General features: G+C 41.9%; 1 protein-coding gene across 1 annotated transcript in view; it reads left to right on the top strand.

Moving 5' to 3' along the window:
• Nucleotides 1-1,617: 1,617 nt before the first annotated feature.
• The window catches only part of KLF7 (KLF transcription factor 7), an 88,074-nt gene continuing 73,383 nt past the window's right edge, over nucleotides 1,618-16,308 (top strand). Inside the window, exon 1 of the mRNA XM_090044841.1 lies at nucleotides 1,618-2,143. Within this exon, the coding sequence (XP_089900967.1) occupies nucleotides 2,042-2,143 (102 nt within the window). The 5' untranslated portion in view covers nucleotides 1,618-2,041. The remainder of the gene's footprint in view (nucleotides 2,144-16,308) is intronic.

Here is a 16,308-nt window from a genome sequence, read left to right as displayed (position 1 = left end):
TACAATCCCCCCTGCACGCACACATGCACACTCACACACACTCACATTCAATCTCTGTGGGTTATTACTGTAAGAATCCAAAGGAACGTTGCCCTCCATAGTATGAGATGCTGGAATGTAACATGAAATCATCAGGTTTAAAAAAAACCCCTGTGGTCCCCACAACTGCTGCTGATTCTGTCCTTTTGCCCAACAACAACAAAAACCCAGCTCAGGAGATAAAATGTACCCCGAATGAATTAACAGCAGACCACTTACTTTATTCTATAACCTCAACTTCATCTAAGTGTAAAGGGTCCATTCACTCAGCTCCACTGCCATCAGCAGCCAATTTAGCTGAGAATCTGGCCTGTGGCAGAAGTAGGTGCTGACTAAATCTGCACATCTACTTCACGTAAGGGCAGAAGAGCTGTAGTGCAACCGCTGCAAAGCCAGATGGCCTGACAGCACATGGCAGCATCTGCAGTGAGTTTGTTTATGCTGAGAACCGGTCCAACTCACACATTTGACAGCCCACAGTAAAAGGGCACGGGGTGGGGAGGGGAGTCCTGCACACAGGTGGCCAGCCAGATATGTCCCTGCCTGGGTATCTGATGGGGCGCTGGGGCCCACTGAATCTCAGGCAGACAAAGAAAATGTATTTCTTCTATTATGGGAAAAGACCCATCATCTTGGAAGGAGCCCCTGCAGCTCTGCACTCCCTCCCAAAGCAGAGACAGGGCCCTATGGCAGCGTCGGGAAGCTTTGCGCCGCACGGACCATTTAAGGGCAGACAGTTCATTAGCCCACCCAAAGTGGCAGGGCAAGGGGGTTGGGAACCTGGCTAGCAGCAATGCCCAGCTGGATGATCTGGAGAAATGCCTACAGACTTCAGAGCTGCTTGGGCATTTATGGAGATGCTGTGGCGCCTCTTGCTTTGGGGAGGGCCTGGGCTGGGCACAAGGTGCCCAAACTTCCCAGGGCAGCCCACTCTGCAGGCTCCCCAACCCCAGGCTCTTCACCCGCCCTGACAGCAGGGCCAGGGAGGGCGCAAGGGAGCGCTGGGCACAGCTCTGAAGACACGACAGGGACGCGGGGGCCCGACCGCAGCCGAGCTGCCTCCTGCCCCTGGAGCTCCGGGGAGGGGGGCACAGTCAAAGCCTCCGGGCTCCTCACACAAGCCCCGGGACGGAGCTCTTTGCGGCTCGGCAGAGGCAGCGGGAGGCTGCGGAGCCAGCCGCGGCGCGAGCGACACTACCCGCACCTCATGCCTCCCCGGCAGCAGCGCGCCGCCGCCGCCCCTTATATAGCGCTCTAAAAATAGCTCGCCTTACACTGCCTTGTAAGGCAGCGGGGAGATCCGGCCCCCGCCAATCCCCGCGGCGCAGGCGGGCCCGGCCCCGCCCCCAGCCCCTCATTGGGCGGCAGTGACTTCACGGGCGGCCCCCCCGCCGGCCCTGCGCGCCGTACATGGGCACGCGCGGCCTTAATGGACAGCTTCCCACGGCTGCGCGCGGGAGAGGGGGAGAGGGGAGGGGGAGCTGTGGCGAAGGGGGATGGGGATGGGGATGGGGATGGGGGTTGGGGGGAGAAAAAAGCCATCGGGCGGGGGGGGAATGCAAGCTCCCAAAAATAAAGAGCAAAGATTGCACTGAGCAGCGAGCAGCAGTGCAGAAATAGATGGTGGCAGTTTCGTGTCAGTGAGTTTGCATTGCCCCTTCCTGGTCCACGAGCTGGAGAGAGTCGAAGGGAATTGCATTGACTACAAGTGGAGAAGTCCCCCCTGTTCGCCTGCACTGTACATGTTGGGTGCATCTCTCCATTCTCACCCTCTCTCTCCCTCTATTTTTTCCTCCTCCCCTCTCTTTCTCTCCTGCATTGATTTTTTTTTTTCTTTTTAAAGTGTGACTGAAACAAACCAAAACAAAAAGGGACATTGGATCTATTCTGGTGGCTTCTTCTCTCTCTTTTTTTTTTTTCATCTTTTTTATGATCAGAAACAAAACCCCACAACAAACAAACAAACACAAAACAAAAAGAAAGGGTCTGGCTCAGCAACAGCATGGATGTGTTGGCTAGTTATAGTATATTCCAAGAACTACAGCTTGTCCACGACACCGGCTACTTCTCAGCTTTGCCATCCTTGGAGGAGAACTGGCAGCAGGTGAACCATTTAAATTACTCCTGTAAAGCTTTTTAGTGCAGGCAGTCGGTGTGTTGGGGGCTGCATTTCTGATTTTCTTTCTTTTTTTCCCTGTAATACTTAATTTAGAGGGGTTTGGGGTTTTTTTGGGGGGGGGATTGGTTTTGTGTGTGTAGGTAACACCTTACTAGATCAATGTTTTTTTCAATTACCAACTGAGCAGTCCATTCAAAGCCTTCAGTCATAACAGCACACCAGGCAGTATCTGCGATCCAGCAAAATTCTTTGGAGTTTGTTTTTATTCAGATGATTTTCAAAGCTTAGTGATTTTTTTGTTCTTTTAAACAAGGCTGATCCCTTCCAGCCAGTGTTGACAACTGGCAGCTGGTGGAAACGGAATAGATCATGCTTATTTTCAGGTAATTAGTATGTGTCCATAAAAAAAAGATCTACCTTCATTTGAGATTTTTCTTTTTAACCTTTCTTTTTCTTTTTCCCCCCTGCAGAAGGGGTAGAATCAGTAGGCAAAGATTGTAGGTTAATTCTTCAGTGAGAGAGAGATGACTTAAAATTGAAATGTTGTGGGTGAATTTCTTGTTGTATCTGAAACCGGTTTAAAACAATGACACTTCAGGCTGGTTTCAACAACCAGTGTGTAGTGAGACCCCATAGGGTTAATATGCAGTGGGAACTGGAATACTTCTAAAGGTGGAAATCAAGTGTTATGGATGCATTAAAATCATGATTAGTGACATGAATAAATAATATCAAGGGGGAAGAGTAGCTTATGCAGAAATGGGCGAGTTGTGTAAAATTCACAATGAACCCAAATGCAGTGGGGGCTGGGGGTGGGAGGGAGCGCTGAACATAGATACCCATCAACTGGAATATCAGAGAAAAAAGACAGGACTCCTTAATATAGCTAAACCAAAGCCACTACTATCCCTTGATGTGATTCCAGGTTAGTAGGTCCAGGAACATTGTCAAAATTGTACAAACCAGTGCCCCTTTCAAAAATGGACTTGTCTATAAGAATAGTTGAGTGCATATAGAATGGCATGTGTTGCTAATGTGACTTACTCCATGACAGTAGCAGGTTAACGCTAATGAGCTGCTGGATTTCATCTTGGAGTGATCCAGAGGAATACGTGACAATTTGACAACACAAGGTGTGTGTGTGTATGTGTGTGTGTGTGTGTGCATGCGCGTGCATGTATGTGCGTGTAAATAGGTGTTAGGATTTTTTTTCTGGGGGCTATCTAGGGGTGGATAAATGGACTTAAAGAAAATCCTTTTACTGTGGCATTGTTACCCACTTGGATTGTGGTTAGATACTTGAAGATTTACACTAGTAAAATTATTTTGGCTTCAGCTTTTTTTCTTTTCTTTTCTCAAAGGCTCCCTGGCAGCTACAATACACACATTTTCAGGATTTCATTTACAAGTGGCCAGTCCTACTTTGCTTTAACCTCCAAGGGGGAAATGTTTTTTGTTATTAATATTCAGTTTCCACATCAGTGATGGTCACATCTAGTTTCCTTTATATTTTTAACATGCTAATTAAACTGAAGAGGTTAATATGGTTTCATTTTAAAATCCCCATTTAATTCCACAAAGTTGTGGCTGTTGAATCAGTTGCATATTAATAACAGTCTAGACAGTTCAATGCAAGATAATCTGTTGACATAGCCAGCATGCCTAAGGCAGATACTGTATGTGATACTTTGTCTGCTGCTGCCTGCCTTAGTAGAAGGAAGGGGAGTAGTTTATTTTATGAGATACAGTGTATCAAAGCAAGCCTACTGTACACTCTAAATTTTAAAGGAACCTCGTCCATTTTATAAACCTGGCCATTTTTTGAAAAAAGAACTAAAAGTAATTTCATGTGTAACATCTTCCCCTCTGTCTCCATGCCAATTCTTGTTCTTTTATAATATATCCTGTATTTATAATGTGCCTTTCCTTCCCATGTTGCTGTGTGAAGTCTCCACACAAACAACAGAGGGAAGCTGGGTGACAATACAGAACAGTGAAGCTGACTGTACCCAAGACACTGTCAAATGCACCAAGTGAAACGACTGAAAAAGAGACACACTATTTCCCTCCATCCCCTTCTGTTGTAGTAATCTGAGGCATTACTTATTAAATCATATTAAAAACTTTCACCCAAGTGTGTATGTGAGTGAGTGAGTGTGTGCATGTTTCAGTTGGTATCCCTTTAAAAGGAGACTGAAGTCCATGTTTCTAGGATAAAACTGACTATTAAAGACTGTCTCTTTTTGGGCAACGATGGATCCTATAGAGCTTTCAATCTGAAGAAGCAGCCTTAATTTTAAGCGAAAACACTTGAAGAGGTGTTTCTAAGGTAAAAGTAATCAGTTCAAGTGAAAACCCTGTTAAAATATGAATGCTATGGTACTGATCCACAATAGTACATATTCCAATGCAGCAATGCAGAAGTGTTTGAGGGAGATTGCTCTAGTTACAGTGTGCTTGTGAGGATGAAAATGAAGTTCCCTTATCTCCAGGTCAGCTGGAATTGTTTCTTGATTCACATGCTCATAGTCCTTGAGGTGAGTAGGCTATTATACACCAGTTCAGAAACTCCTTGGAGTGATATCTTTTTCTCTACCTTATAGATACAGCTGAGCTGCTGAAAGTTTCATGCAGTGTTAAGGTGAAGTGTTGACACAATCTCCTTCCTTTTCCCCAAGTTTGGCCTGCTGTTCTGTCGCCAAAGCATATAGCAGGGGCAGCACACAACTGCTAGCATTTCCGATTATGAAATGTGCCTTACTAATGGCAGTGACAGCTCAAGCAGGTTGCTAAACACTTGCTTGCAACCAACTGATCTCCCCTCACATCCCCCTTCCCCCTCACCCAACTGAAGTAAGAGGAAGCTTAGGATCTGTACTTCTGTTAATTAGTGCTGAAAGTTAAAATAGGACAATCATTAGACAGTTTAACCTGGCTGTGCAAAGTGAACAGATTTTTGGTGGGAGGAAATAAAGATCCACACATGTAGATTCCTTTCTAAGAGGAAAAGTGGCTTCAGTCACACACTTGGGAATGTTCAAAGTTTAAGTGGGAATATATGCATTTACACTATTTTCAAATACATTTTGGGAGGGGGTGTGTGTATGTGTGTGTGTGTGGGGGTTACTCTCTGATTAACACAGGATTTAGTACTAATGTTATAGCTCTTAAAATCCTGATCTTCCTCAGGAAAAAGCTCCTTTCAGGTCAATGGGGACTTTGCCTGAGTGAGGTGTACAGGATCATAAGCATAATACAGCATTATTGCATCAACAGATACAGACCTGATTATATTTTTTAGAAATATTGATCAACCAAAACCCTACAGGAAATCCATAAGAGTGGTGGATGCTCAACACCTTGAAAAATTGTATCTGAGATGCAATCTGTACATTTCTGTCTAGCGTGTCACTCTTGCTCAAATGTGAACCATCCTGGCTCATATCCTGTGAGCTTACTACATATTTAAGAGCGTCTTCAGAGAGGAAAGTCCAATATTTCCTCCTGTATGGTATAAAGAACACTGTGTTCAGATGGGCCATTATTTTGAGGCGTTTCCTGATGTGGCACTCATGATGTATGGACAGGAACTTTTTTAGTATGTGCAAAGGCAACAGAAGGCCCAGAGATTCAAAGTGTTAGGTCACAGAGGAGAGGAGGGAATAGCAGGGGCTGTCTGGTCATGCGTAATCTGCGGGTAGAGGGGATCTTCCACATTATGTGTGTACCTTGGGAGACACATCTACTGCCCCTGCAAAGCCTCTTTCCTTGGGGCTTATGGATGGTGCTTCCCAGAAGACAGGCAGAGGCATGGGGTCTCCTTACATTATGGCCTAATGCAACTAGGAGGTCTCTGAAATCAGTGGATTTTGTGTGCAAACCCTTGCTCCTTCCAGGTAGTACTGCCCCTCCTCCCCCCAACCCCAGATATTCCCATAGGAGCAGGCAGTCTGGGTCATAGATCTTATTGGCTGGGAAGACTGGAAACAGCTCCACCACTTCTGATAAAAGAAATGTGATTCCAGGCATTGGTGCCAAATCTTATACTCCGCTACCCTGATGTGCTTTCCTTCTGTTTGGAATGAGTCATTTGTTCTTATCTGAACCAGCTTTGGTTCCTCTTCTACTGGAATGGGGGAAGGGTGAGTTTTCAGCTTAGCCATAGGACTGGGAGGAGGAGTCCTGGTTTTTGGTTTTCGTGCTGCTGTGGGCTCCCTATTCCTGCATGTCTTTAAGCAATTCTCTGTGCCTCAGGTCTTCTCTTGGTTAGATGAATGCTAACAAATTATACTTAATAACACCCGCTGGTGGACAATGAAGCCAAATGTATAAATGGCAGTAAAGTGCTTTGAGATCCTTGTGCTATGTCCGTACAGAGTATTATGACATGGCTAATCTAGCAGAGCTCTGTTAGCTCTTAATTCTGACTCCTTTTTGGCAGAGAAGGTCATTTTCAGGCCTTCAGGAAAAAATTCTAGTGCTACTGGAAAAGAATAAATCACCCTGTAGAACATTCCTTCCTCTCCACTGTCCCCGTTGTTCTAGTTCAGTGGCATACTTGGCCATAAACTAAACTAAACCATAAACTAAACAATCACTTTTAATATAGCTATTTCATCTTGGTTCCAGTCACAGTGCAACACATTTCTAAGTGCTTATAGTACATCATGCCTCCTGAGGATAACTTGCAGAAATGGTTGACTTCCAAGAGCAGGCACATGTGCGATGCAGTGTATTTGGAGTGTGTGCCCTGGTACAGCCTAAGTACAGGCTCACTTCCCATTAAATGAATTAAAAGCAGCCTCCTGTCACCAAAAAGGAGACAAAGCAAACAGAGGCTGCTGTCGATGCTGTTTTGTGGGTCCCCTGCTTAGAGAAAGCCATGTTAAAATGATCACTTCTTGGCTCTCAGTGTTGCTGAGGTAAATGGGTAGACACAAAGGAGCCCTGCAAATGACATTATAAATGTAAAATGGCTGATTTTATATGAGCCTTGTGTGTGATCTTTAGATCAGTTAAAAGTATTTCTTTAGCCAAAGCACAGTAATAATGTAGGCACTAAATTAGAAAATATTCTGTTATTTAGTAGACTTTTAAAAAAGAGACATTTAGCCAATACATTTATATAATGGAAGCTCATGGACATGAAAGCAATTACATGTTTGTGCTTCTTCACAGAGTCTGCATATCCCATCACAATAGATAATACAGAGAAAAACTCAGAATATATTGTGGACACACAAAAGTCACAATATGTATATAGACTCTATGGAGATACTACCATTTTGAAATAAGAGTTGATTTTCTATTCTGTAAAGTATAGCTTGTTCAAGATGGGAGTGAATTGTCTTTAATATTTTTCTGTATATTGTTGGATCCTTGGAAGCTTTGTTAAATGAGAATTATCTGCTGTATTGGTTCTCTATTTTATATAAGCACACATTTTACAAGGAAGTGAGGAGGAAGCTACTTCTGTTTAACCCTTTAACTACATAGAAAAGTGATTTTCAATCAGGGTGCTTTGAGATCTTTTCAAGGGTGTCACAGTGTGCTAGCATTGTTGCATGTGAAAACATGATTCACAGGATAAATCCAAAGATTCCAAATAGGAATCCATAGTGTTAAAAATATTCTGACCTGTTGTGGTCATTCTGAGTTCTTTGCAGAGAAAAATTACTCTATTATTTTTCTGTAGTTAAAAATGAGAGGAAACTAAGAACTGACATTCTCCAAGAGGTGTCTCAAGTTTAACAAGGAGTGCCTTGAGTCTAAGAAGGCTGAGAATCATTGACATAGAACTATTTTAATGCTGTCTTTACTATAAGTTTTCTTCATTATATAGAGAAGATATACAACTTATTCTGGGTCAAGCTTATTGTAGGGCATGGGCAGAGGGAAAATCTTAGACTTGTAACCTTCCTCAGCAAAATTACAGAGAAAATTAGTCAAAATTCACTGGAGTTACTGGGGGCTTTTCCACTGACTTCAATGGGACCATAAAACCATATTAAGTGTGTTGTAATGGAGCATTTAAGAGTGGTGCTGAGGTTTTTGGTGACTTCTGACTGTTTTCCTTCCCAGGCCTCTTTGGTATCAGCCCATAAACTCATCTCACCTCCATCCCTTCCCAACAAAAGTAGATGGGATCATATTCCCAGAGCTAAAAGCATCCATTTTGTAATTACCCTCACCTTCAAAAGACCTTGAAAGAGACCATTTTCTAATTCTGTTCTCTCCACAACTTGCATTTGTTAACAATCATAAAGACTTCTCTTGATTAGAATGAATTTGGATTTGGACTCAGGGCTAAATGGTACAAATGGGCCCCATTGCAAAAATCTTTCTGGGAAGGAACCCTTTCAGTTTTCCTAGATTGTTCTTAGGTTGAGAATGTATGCATTTAAGGCAAATGCTGTAAAGGTGTACTTGAATGTAATTCCAGAACGGTCAAGTCAGTGGGAATTTTGTCACTGACTAAGCATTTTATTATATGCATTATAATAGCATCAATAGATCACAGCTGAGTTCAGAGCCCCATGGTGCTAGGTGCTGGCCCAATACCACCAAATGTTCAAATCTCACAAATTCAGGTGATCCAGGCTCCTGAGAATGGTTAGGACTCATGTTTTCTATCTTTCCTCTTCAGACGAGAATAATTTTTCTAGTGGAAATTGAGAAACTCAGATAATTACATGACTTAAGGAGTGGGAATTGTAAGAATAAACCCAGGTACAGTGAGAATTGCAATAAAGACAGAGGATATGATTTTTGTTGGTGATAACTTTTATTGGACCAATTGTATCATTGGTAGGTGCATAGACAAGCTTTCAACCTCTGCTCAAAAGCTTGTCTGTGTCCCTCATAACTATATGGTTGTTCCAGCAAAAGATATTATCCCCAAAATCTTTGCCTCATACATTTTTCTTGAACCATCATGGCTACAACAGCACTCTGACACCACCACAATAAAGATAGAAAGATCAGCCACATGTGCTGTACAAACACATGGCAAGAAATACATTGCAAGTCCTGTGTGACCTTTTCAGCAGGAGATAATAGGACATATACCATCATATAGCAAATGTAAGAAAAGATAGTCTATTGGTTAGAGTGTCAGCCTGAGCAGTGAGAGATCAGGATTTGATTCCTGCTCTACTCTAAGCCTGTGTGACCTTGGGCAAACCACTTAGGCCTAGAAGTGTAGGCACCTAAATACTATTGACAACCAAGGCCTTAGTCTCTCTTTGTCTCAGTTCCGTGTCTGTCAAATGATAGCACTTCCCTATCTCAGAGGAGTTCTATGAGAAGAAATACATTAAAGACTGGGAGGTGTTCAAATAGTAAGTACAGTGACATGAGCTATAAATGAAGCTGTGATAAGCAGACAGTTTCTTCATAAGCTTACAGCAATGTGTTTGTGGCGTTTTATTTCTTATATTAGTTGGACTGACATTTGCTGAAAGTGTGGGACAGCTCCCCAACACCAACAGCTCTCAGCAGTGTTCCTGAGCCAGTGTCTTCTTAAAAAAATGTTCCTGAATGTAAACTTAATACTTCACCTCAATCCCAAACACTCCACTGCCCAAAGTTTACAGAGTTGGCATCTTGGTGCCAGCTTGCTGGCAAAAACAGTTTTTCTGAAGTAGCTATCTGTTGAAGTGTAGGTTATTTTGCAGCTATATTTTGAAGTGTAGGTTAGAAAGGGAGGTCTTTGATGCAGACTGGTGAGTAGGAAACATGGGTCAGACCTAAGAGGATCATAATCATTACTTAAAACATTTCATCTTTAGACATGCTATATACTGTGGCATTTAAAACTTCTTGTTTAGGACAAGTGTGCATTTTTCTCTCCCTTTGCTTTAAACTCAAGGTTCTCCTTCAAATCTGAACGTTTCCATACCTTAGAACTTCGTAGTTTCACAGTTTCATAGTTAGTAGGGTCAGAAGGGACCTGAGCAGATCATCAAGTCTGGCCCCCTGTCATGGCAGGAAAGAGTACTGGGGTCAAACGACCCCAGCAAGGTGATTGCCTAGCCAGCAAGGTGATTGTCTAGCCATGCAGTTGTCTTGGCAGTTTGCATGCTATTACTTAGAGAGCTACAAAGGTGCATGTGACATTCTTTAAAGATATCATTTTCAAAGGCACTTAAGTCACTTTGGTGCTTGGGAGCCTGATTTTCATTGAAAGTCAGTGGGACTGAGGCATATGAATTAATTCCAAAGTCACTTTTGAAAATAGATTTAGGCACTTCTGGAAACATTATTTCAACTCCATAGCTTGAAGACTTTAAAGCTTCAGACCTGCAGTCTAATGCCTTGTCTTTTATTTGTGTGTATCCAGTGACAAAACTTGGGGCCTAAATCTTACAATTGGGGCAGTAGCTCTGACACAAAAGGGAAACAAAGAGGAGCCACAGACAGAGGAAGGCTTTGAAGGCAATGTGAGTTATAAAAAATGTTTGAGGGAGAAGGAGGCTGTCCCAAGATGTTCTAGTTAACACCCTAATTTATAAATTCTGTCTCTTGAACACACAAGTATGTTACATTTAGTCTTAAAGGTACAATGCCATCAGGTAGATTTTGGCCATGTATTTAGACTTCGTAAGTAAATATTGCTCTTACAAAGTCTATAATCAATAGAAATATGTCTAATACCTTTTTAAACTTTTAGTGGAAGCAAGATTAGGTTATTTTTAAATAAGTAGCTCTACCCACCAGCTGTGTTTGCAGCCGCACCACTGTTGCCTTTCATTAATGCAACTGAAAGCAGAAATGGCTAGTAAGAGAACTGAACAGTGTTGGTTTTGATTGCCCAGCTTGGAGAAATGCTCAAAGCTGAACAAGTAAATTAAATTTAAAAAAATGCTTTCACTTGTAATGACCTAGTGTGCTGTTATTCTGTGGGTTTTAATAATGAGTTTTACATAGAATCTTTTTTCAAGTACAAGCAAAGCAAGCAACCTCTTGGAGCTCTGCCCTTGGGCCTTCCAATTCCTTGCAAGTTCTACAGGTCACTGACTGATTCTGATTCCCAGATCAGATTAGGGAGGAAACCATTTTTTATCAGTTTCCATTCTGCTGTAGAGTAGCTAATTGCCTGCTTTTTCTTCCTACCAGGCACATTTGGAAATTAATTGTTGTTTTGTTGTGAACATTTCTGAGGTTTTGATATTTTGTTGTTACTCCAATTCAAAATGAAACTGAGGCTTTGGAAAAATTTTCATGAGAGGAGAGGAGAGACTGAGGGGAGAGGTAGGAGAAACCAACTTCTCAAAGTAGCTAATAACTCAATGGTTAGGGCAATTGTTTATCATGTGGGAAACCCTATTCTGCCTGTTTCAGAGTGGGAACTTGAACTAGCCTCCCAAATTTTATTGTGATCTTTAGAAACTTTTGTGATGGTTGAAATCAGTATTTATCCACATAATATCTTTGTTCTGTCAACATGGTATTTTTTGGACAGAAAAATGTTATGTTGAAAATATTGTGAGCAGCTTGGCTCACCTCATGTCTCCTTGTCCAGGGTGCTCAGCAGGGGACCTAAGTGATGCCTTGGCGATTGGTAATTCCTTTTGTTCTTTGTGTTTCCTTCTTTCATACATAAAGGAGATAAAAACATCCCTGTCTGTTCTTTCCCTGTGGTTTAAGCAGCAGTTCAACAAGTATATTGGCCAATTCGTGGGTATCCTTCCAAGGCTTAACTCCTCCCATAAACTGATTGAAACATCTTCCTAATACATTTTTGCTTTCCATGTCAGCCTGGAAAATCTACACTGCTCTAAAAGAACATTCCACTCCACTGTAGCTACTAAGAACCTCCATATGAGTAATGATGGTATAGAAGGGATGGAGGCAAGGAAGAAGGGAGATGGGGTTGGTGTTTCATATGAGTTTTTTCATTTTTAACTGTTGGCAGTGGAAAGGCTGCATTAACTCTTTAATGGAAAACCTGTGTTAGTGACAGTGAGGAGAAATTTTTCACGTGGTTGATTAGATTGGATCGGTGGAAAACTTTAATGTATGCGACTTTTATGTTATTCTTTCTGAGCATTTAAAAATCAATAATTCAGAGATTCATAGAGTGTAAGGCTGGAAGGGACCTCAGAAGATCATTGGGTCCAGCCCCCTGCATCAAGCAGGAAAGATAATGGGGGGTCAGGTGACCCCAGCAAGGTGACCATCCAGTCTCCTCTTGAAGATTTCCAGGGTAGGTGATTGCACCACCTCTAGAGGGAGCTTATTCCACAGTCTGGGCACCCTAACTGTGAAGAAGTTTTTCCTAATGTTGAGCCAGAATCAATCTTCCAGGAACTTGTGGCCATTACTCTTGGTTTTTCCTTCAGGTGTCCTGGTGAACAGTTGCTCTCTGAGCCCTTCATGTACTCCCCTAGTGTAGCAGTAAGCTGCTACCAGGTCCCCTCTCAGCCTTGTTTTCTTTGGGCTGAAGAGTCCCAGATCCCTCAGCCTTTCCTCATATGTCTTGCCTTTTAGGACTGTGATCGTATGGGTGGCTCTTCTTTAGACTCTCTCAAGCTTGTCCATATCCTTGTTAAAGTGCATTTCCCAGAACTGGACACAGTACTCCAACTGTGGTCTCACCAGTGCTGAGCAGTAGAAGAATGACCCCCTTGGCTTTGGAGAAGGAGAGTGTGGTGGGTGGAATGGGTGAGACTGACCCTGCCTTAGGCTTAGAAAAGGTAACTACCAGTTAAAATAACTCTAGCCCTTTATATCTCCACCAGACACACATTTCCCACTCGTGTAGTATTGCCAACTTCAGGTAGTCAAATATCAAATGACAGAGCACCCTAAGCTCATGAGATTTAAATATTGGGGGGTGGGGGAGTTGTTAGCTTTCTAGTTTCTGAGCCTTTTGGATGCACTTGGATCACATATGTGTTTTTTTCTACACAGTCATGAAAACTTAGAAGCTTACTTTTAATTAAACTGGAGATTCTCATGTAATCCCATGCTTCCAGGAGCTTGGGACTTTAAGAAATATATAAAATATTGTGAGACTTGCAATAAAATTTTGAAGCTTGGCAGGGCTTTGTGTCTGATCAATATCAGATGAATGAAGCAGCAGTTCAGTGTGGAGGTGGCCTATGTTTTGAGAGGAGGGGTGGATAGAGATAGGGCTTAGTGCGACAGTGATATATGTGCCTACTGAAATAGCTTATAAAAAACCCTTTTAATGGCTTCTGTGGCCAGGGCCTTTGGAGTAAGTGGATGCCACACAGTACTGTGCAAAATGTGTCTAAGGCAAAGTCCAACTGTTTTTCACAAGAAAACAATGCATATAGTCCCCTTCTGGGAAACTCCTGAGTAGGCTTTCTTTTTAAAACACCCTAATTGAATTTAATAGAGAATCATATTCTTGTTTCTAAACCCATACTTATGGAAACCTTCTGGTGTCATCTCTGGTGTGGTTGTGTGAGGTTTACAGTTTCTGGCCCTTATTCTGCATATTTACAGTTAGAGAGAGCTTGGCCAATGAACTCAGTGAATGTAGGATCAAGCCCTTAGGCCCAGATTCAGTAAAGTACTGAAGCATGTGCTTATCTAATCATATGCTGAAGTCCCTTTGATTTCAGTGAGAGTGAAACATGAGCTGAAATGGTTTTCTAAATAGGATCCTTTTTCATAGCTCAAAGCCGCAGTAATTATGATACTTTAGGGCTAAGGAATTCTGTTCACATAGCATAGTTTCTCTACACTGCTTTATTTGTGTACCTCAAATTAAGTTTTGTCTTCTCTATAGCAATATATATTAGTCCTGAGTTGGCTTGGATAACTCATTCTCTATTTTCATTCCCTCCTGATTTTTCCACTTAAGTGAGATAGCTTTGTGGTTTCAAAGAGTAACTACTATTGATCTTTCTTGGATGATGGCAGATAGGTTTTAGGGTACCCCTGTTTAGATATTGCTTGTTAGATGTGCCTGCTTGCTGGAGGTTTTTCTGTTTTTTATTTTATAACATGAAAAAGCCACAATTGTTTGAGCAAAAACAGAGAAATCAAAATGCCAGTTCTTAGACTTAGAAAGCTGACTGCTTTCAAACATATTGGGTGTTTATATATGTGTTCCAGGGGAGGGTGGGGGGTGTTTTAATTTGAGTAGCTCTAAGAGCTGCTTTAATTTAAGTGCACAGGGTGTCACGTGTCTCAGTGTCCCTATGCTGAAAAATGGTGGTGGACACGCTTTAACTAAAGCTCATTCAGTGAGCTTTAGTTAAAGCTATCCCGCCACCATTTTTCAGCATGGGGATGCTGATACAGGTGACACTGGAGTCTGCTGGAGACTGGTAATTACCATGCTCTAGAAGACTCAATTAACTGAGTCTGCTCCACTGGAGCAGCCTCACTGCACTTGTATAGGCACCATAGTTTTTAGGTCAGTGATTCTTAAACTTTTTAGATTCAAGACACCTCTCAATAGACTTAAGGCACACTTAGAAATGCCAGATCTTAGCTTTCACTCAGAAAAATAGAGGAGCAATTCTTACATTGCGAAGAATTCAGAGTCCATATTAGGTCAGAATGGACATCTTTACAAGTGCTCTGTGGTGTGTGGGTAGGGTGCTTTAATTAGAGTGGCTTTTGGGAGATGCTCTAATTAAGACATTTGAAGTGTCTCATATTCAGTGCCCCACACTTCAAAATGGGGTCAGGGCTGCTTTAACTAAAGCTCATTTAGCTCCCATCTCTATTTTGAAGCACTGAATACATGTGATGCTGAGGCTGCCGGAGCGTGCTAATTAGAATGTGTTGGAACAGTTGTCAGGCACATGTATAGGTGCCCAGTGTTTTTAACACTATGGAGTTCTACTCAAGATCTCTGGGTTTATCTTACGAATCATGTTGTACACCTAACAGTACTAACATTGCTTGGCACCCAGTGGCACCCTTGAAAGTATCTCAAGACACCTCAGAGTGTCTTGGCACCTTAGTTGAGAGCTATCACTTTAGGTATTGAGGGTAAAACAAATGTAGGTATTGAGGGACCAACAAAATGTTGGTCTACACAATATTTTTCTCCAGTGCAGGCAAACAAATACGTGTTACCAATACCTTTGAAGAATGTTTGAGGGTTATAGGAACATGGACAGGCATTCTCACTCTGCCCGAGATCTTCAGGAAATTCTTTCTGACAATTGGATGCCTTTTACATTGGCTCCAGGTGACCATCCCAAAATCACTAATTTTGAACACCTAATGTTTGGGAGCTAGATGATTTTGAAGACCCATTTTCAGTAGGACACCCAGGAATTATCCATAGGTCTGTTACCTCATTATCAATCTTGATGGTTGGTTTTTGGGATCCTCTACTCATGCTCTTTTCTTCTATGCAGATGATCCACATTCAGTTCTGGAGTCCCTCTAGAATGTAAATTTCACTAGTTACAGAGGTGATGCATCTTGAGTTTGAACCATTAAACTGAATGCGTATTGATCTTTACATTTGATTTTGACTACAGTGGGCCTAAGGTGCAGGCAAAATGCCACTAACATGTTATCCATTATGCTTTCCAACCTCTCCACTAATATTATAAACTTAGTACCTTGTGACTTTGCAGGAAAATAGAGTTTGTAATATAAGTCCCATTTTACCTTCTGAACCAATGTATTCTCAGGAGGTTTTATCTCTATGATTTTAAGGAAGGAACCAGGACCAGAGTAGCCAGTTATGCCTCATTTTCCCCTCTCTAAATGGAAGCAGAAATACCTGCCTCATGCTGGGGTTTTTTTCATTATGAATCAGCTAGTTGATAATCAAAAGATGTAAACTAGGGTTTATATTAATGAGAATCTATCCTAAATTCTGTAAAGAAGTGTGATGGTTTTGAGAAGAATGTTCTCTAGAAATGCAAAGTGTATCACCCACTGTGCAAGGCCTTCATAACACTACACAAGGCTCTGAGTAAATAAACAGGGCAAAGATAACATGCAGATGTTAATTATTGTTGATAAAAATATAGCTATGTTCAGTCACTCATAATGATATTTCCAGTGGTATTTTGGGGCAAAAAAATATGGTTAAGCACCATAATGAGAGAGAATAATTAAATATTGTCCACTAGGGCTCTAAGTCACAGTCAACTGTATTGTTTTATTTCTGTTTCCTATTGAATGTAGGCTTAGGAATTCTA

The sequence above is a fragment of the Crocodylus siamensis genome, chromosome 4 (assembly GCF_052110815.1).
Source record: "Crocodylus siamensis isolate JL-2025a chromosome 4, ASM5211081v1, whole genome shotgun sequence".
Classification (NCBI taxonomy): domain Eukaryota; kingdom Metazoa; phylum Chordata; order Crocodylia; family Crocodylidae; genus Crocodylus; species Crocodylus siamensis.
This window is presented reverse-complemented; position numbering and strand designations above follow the sequence as displayed.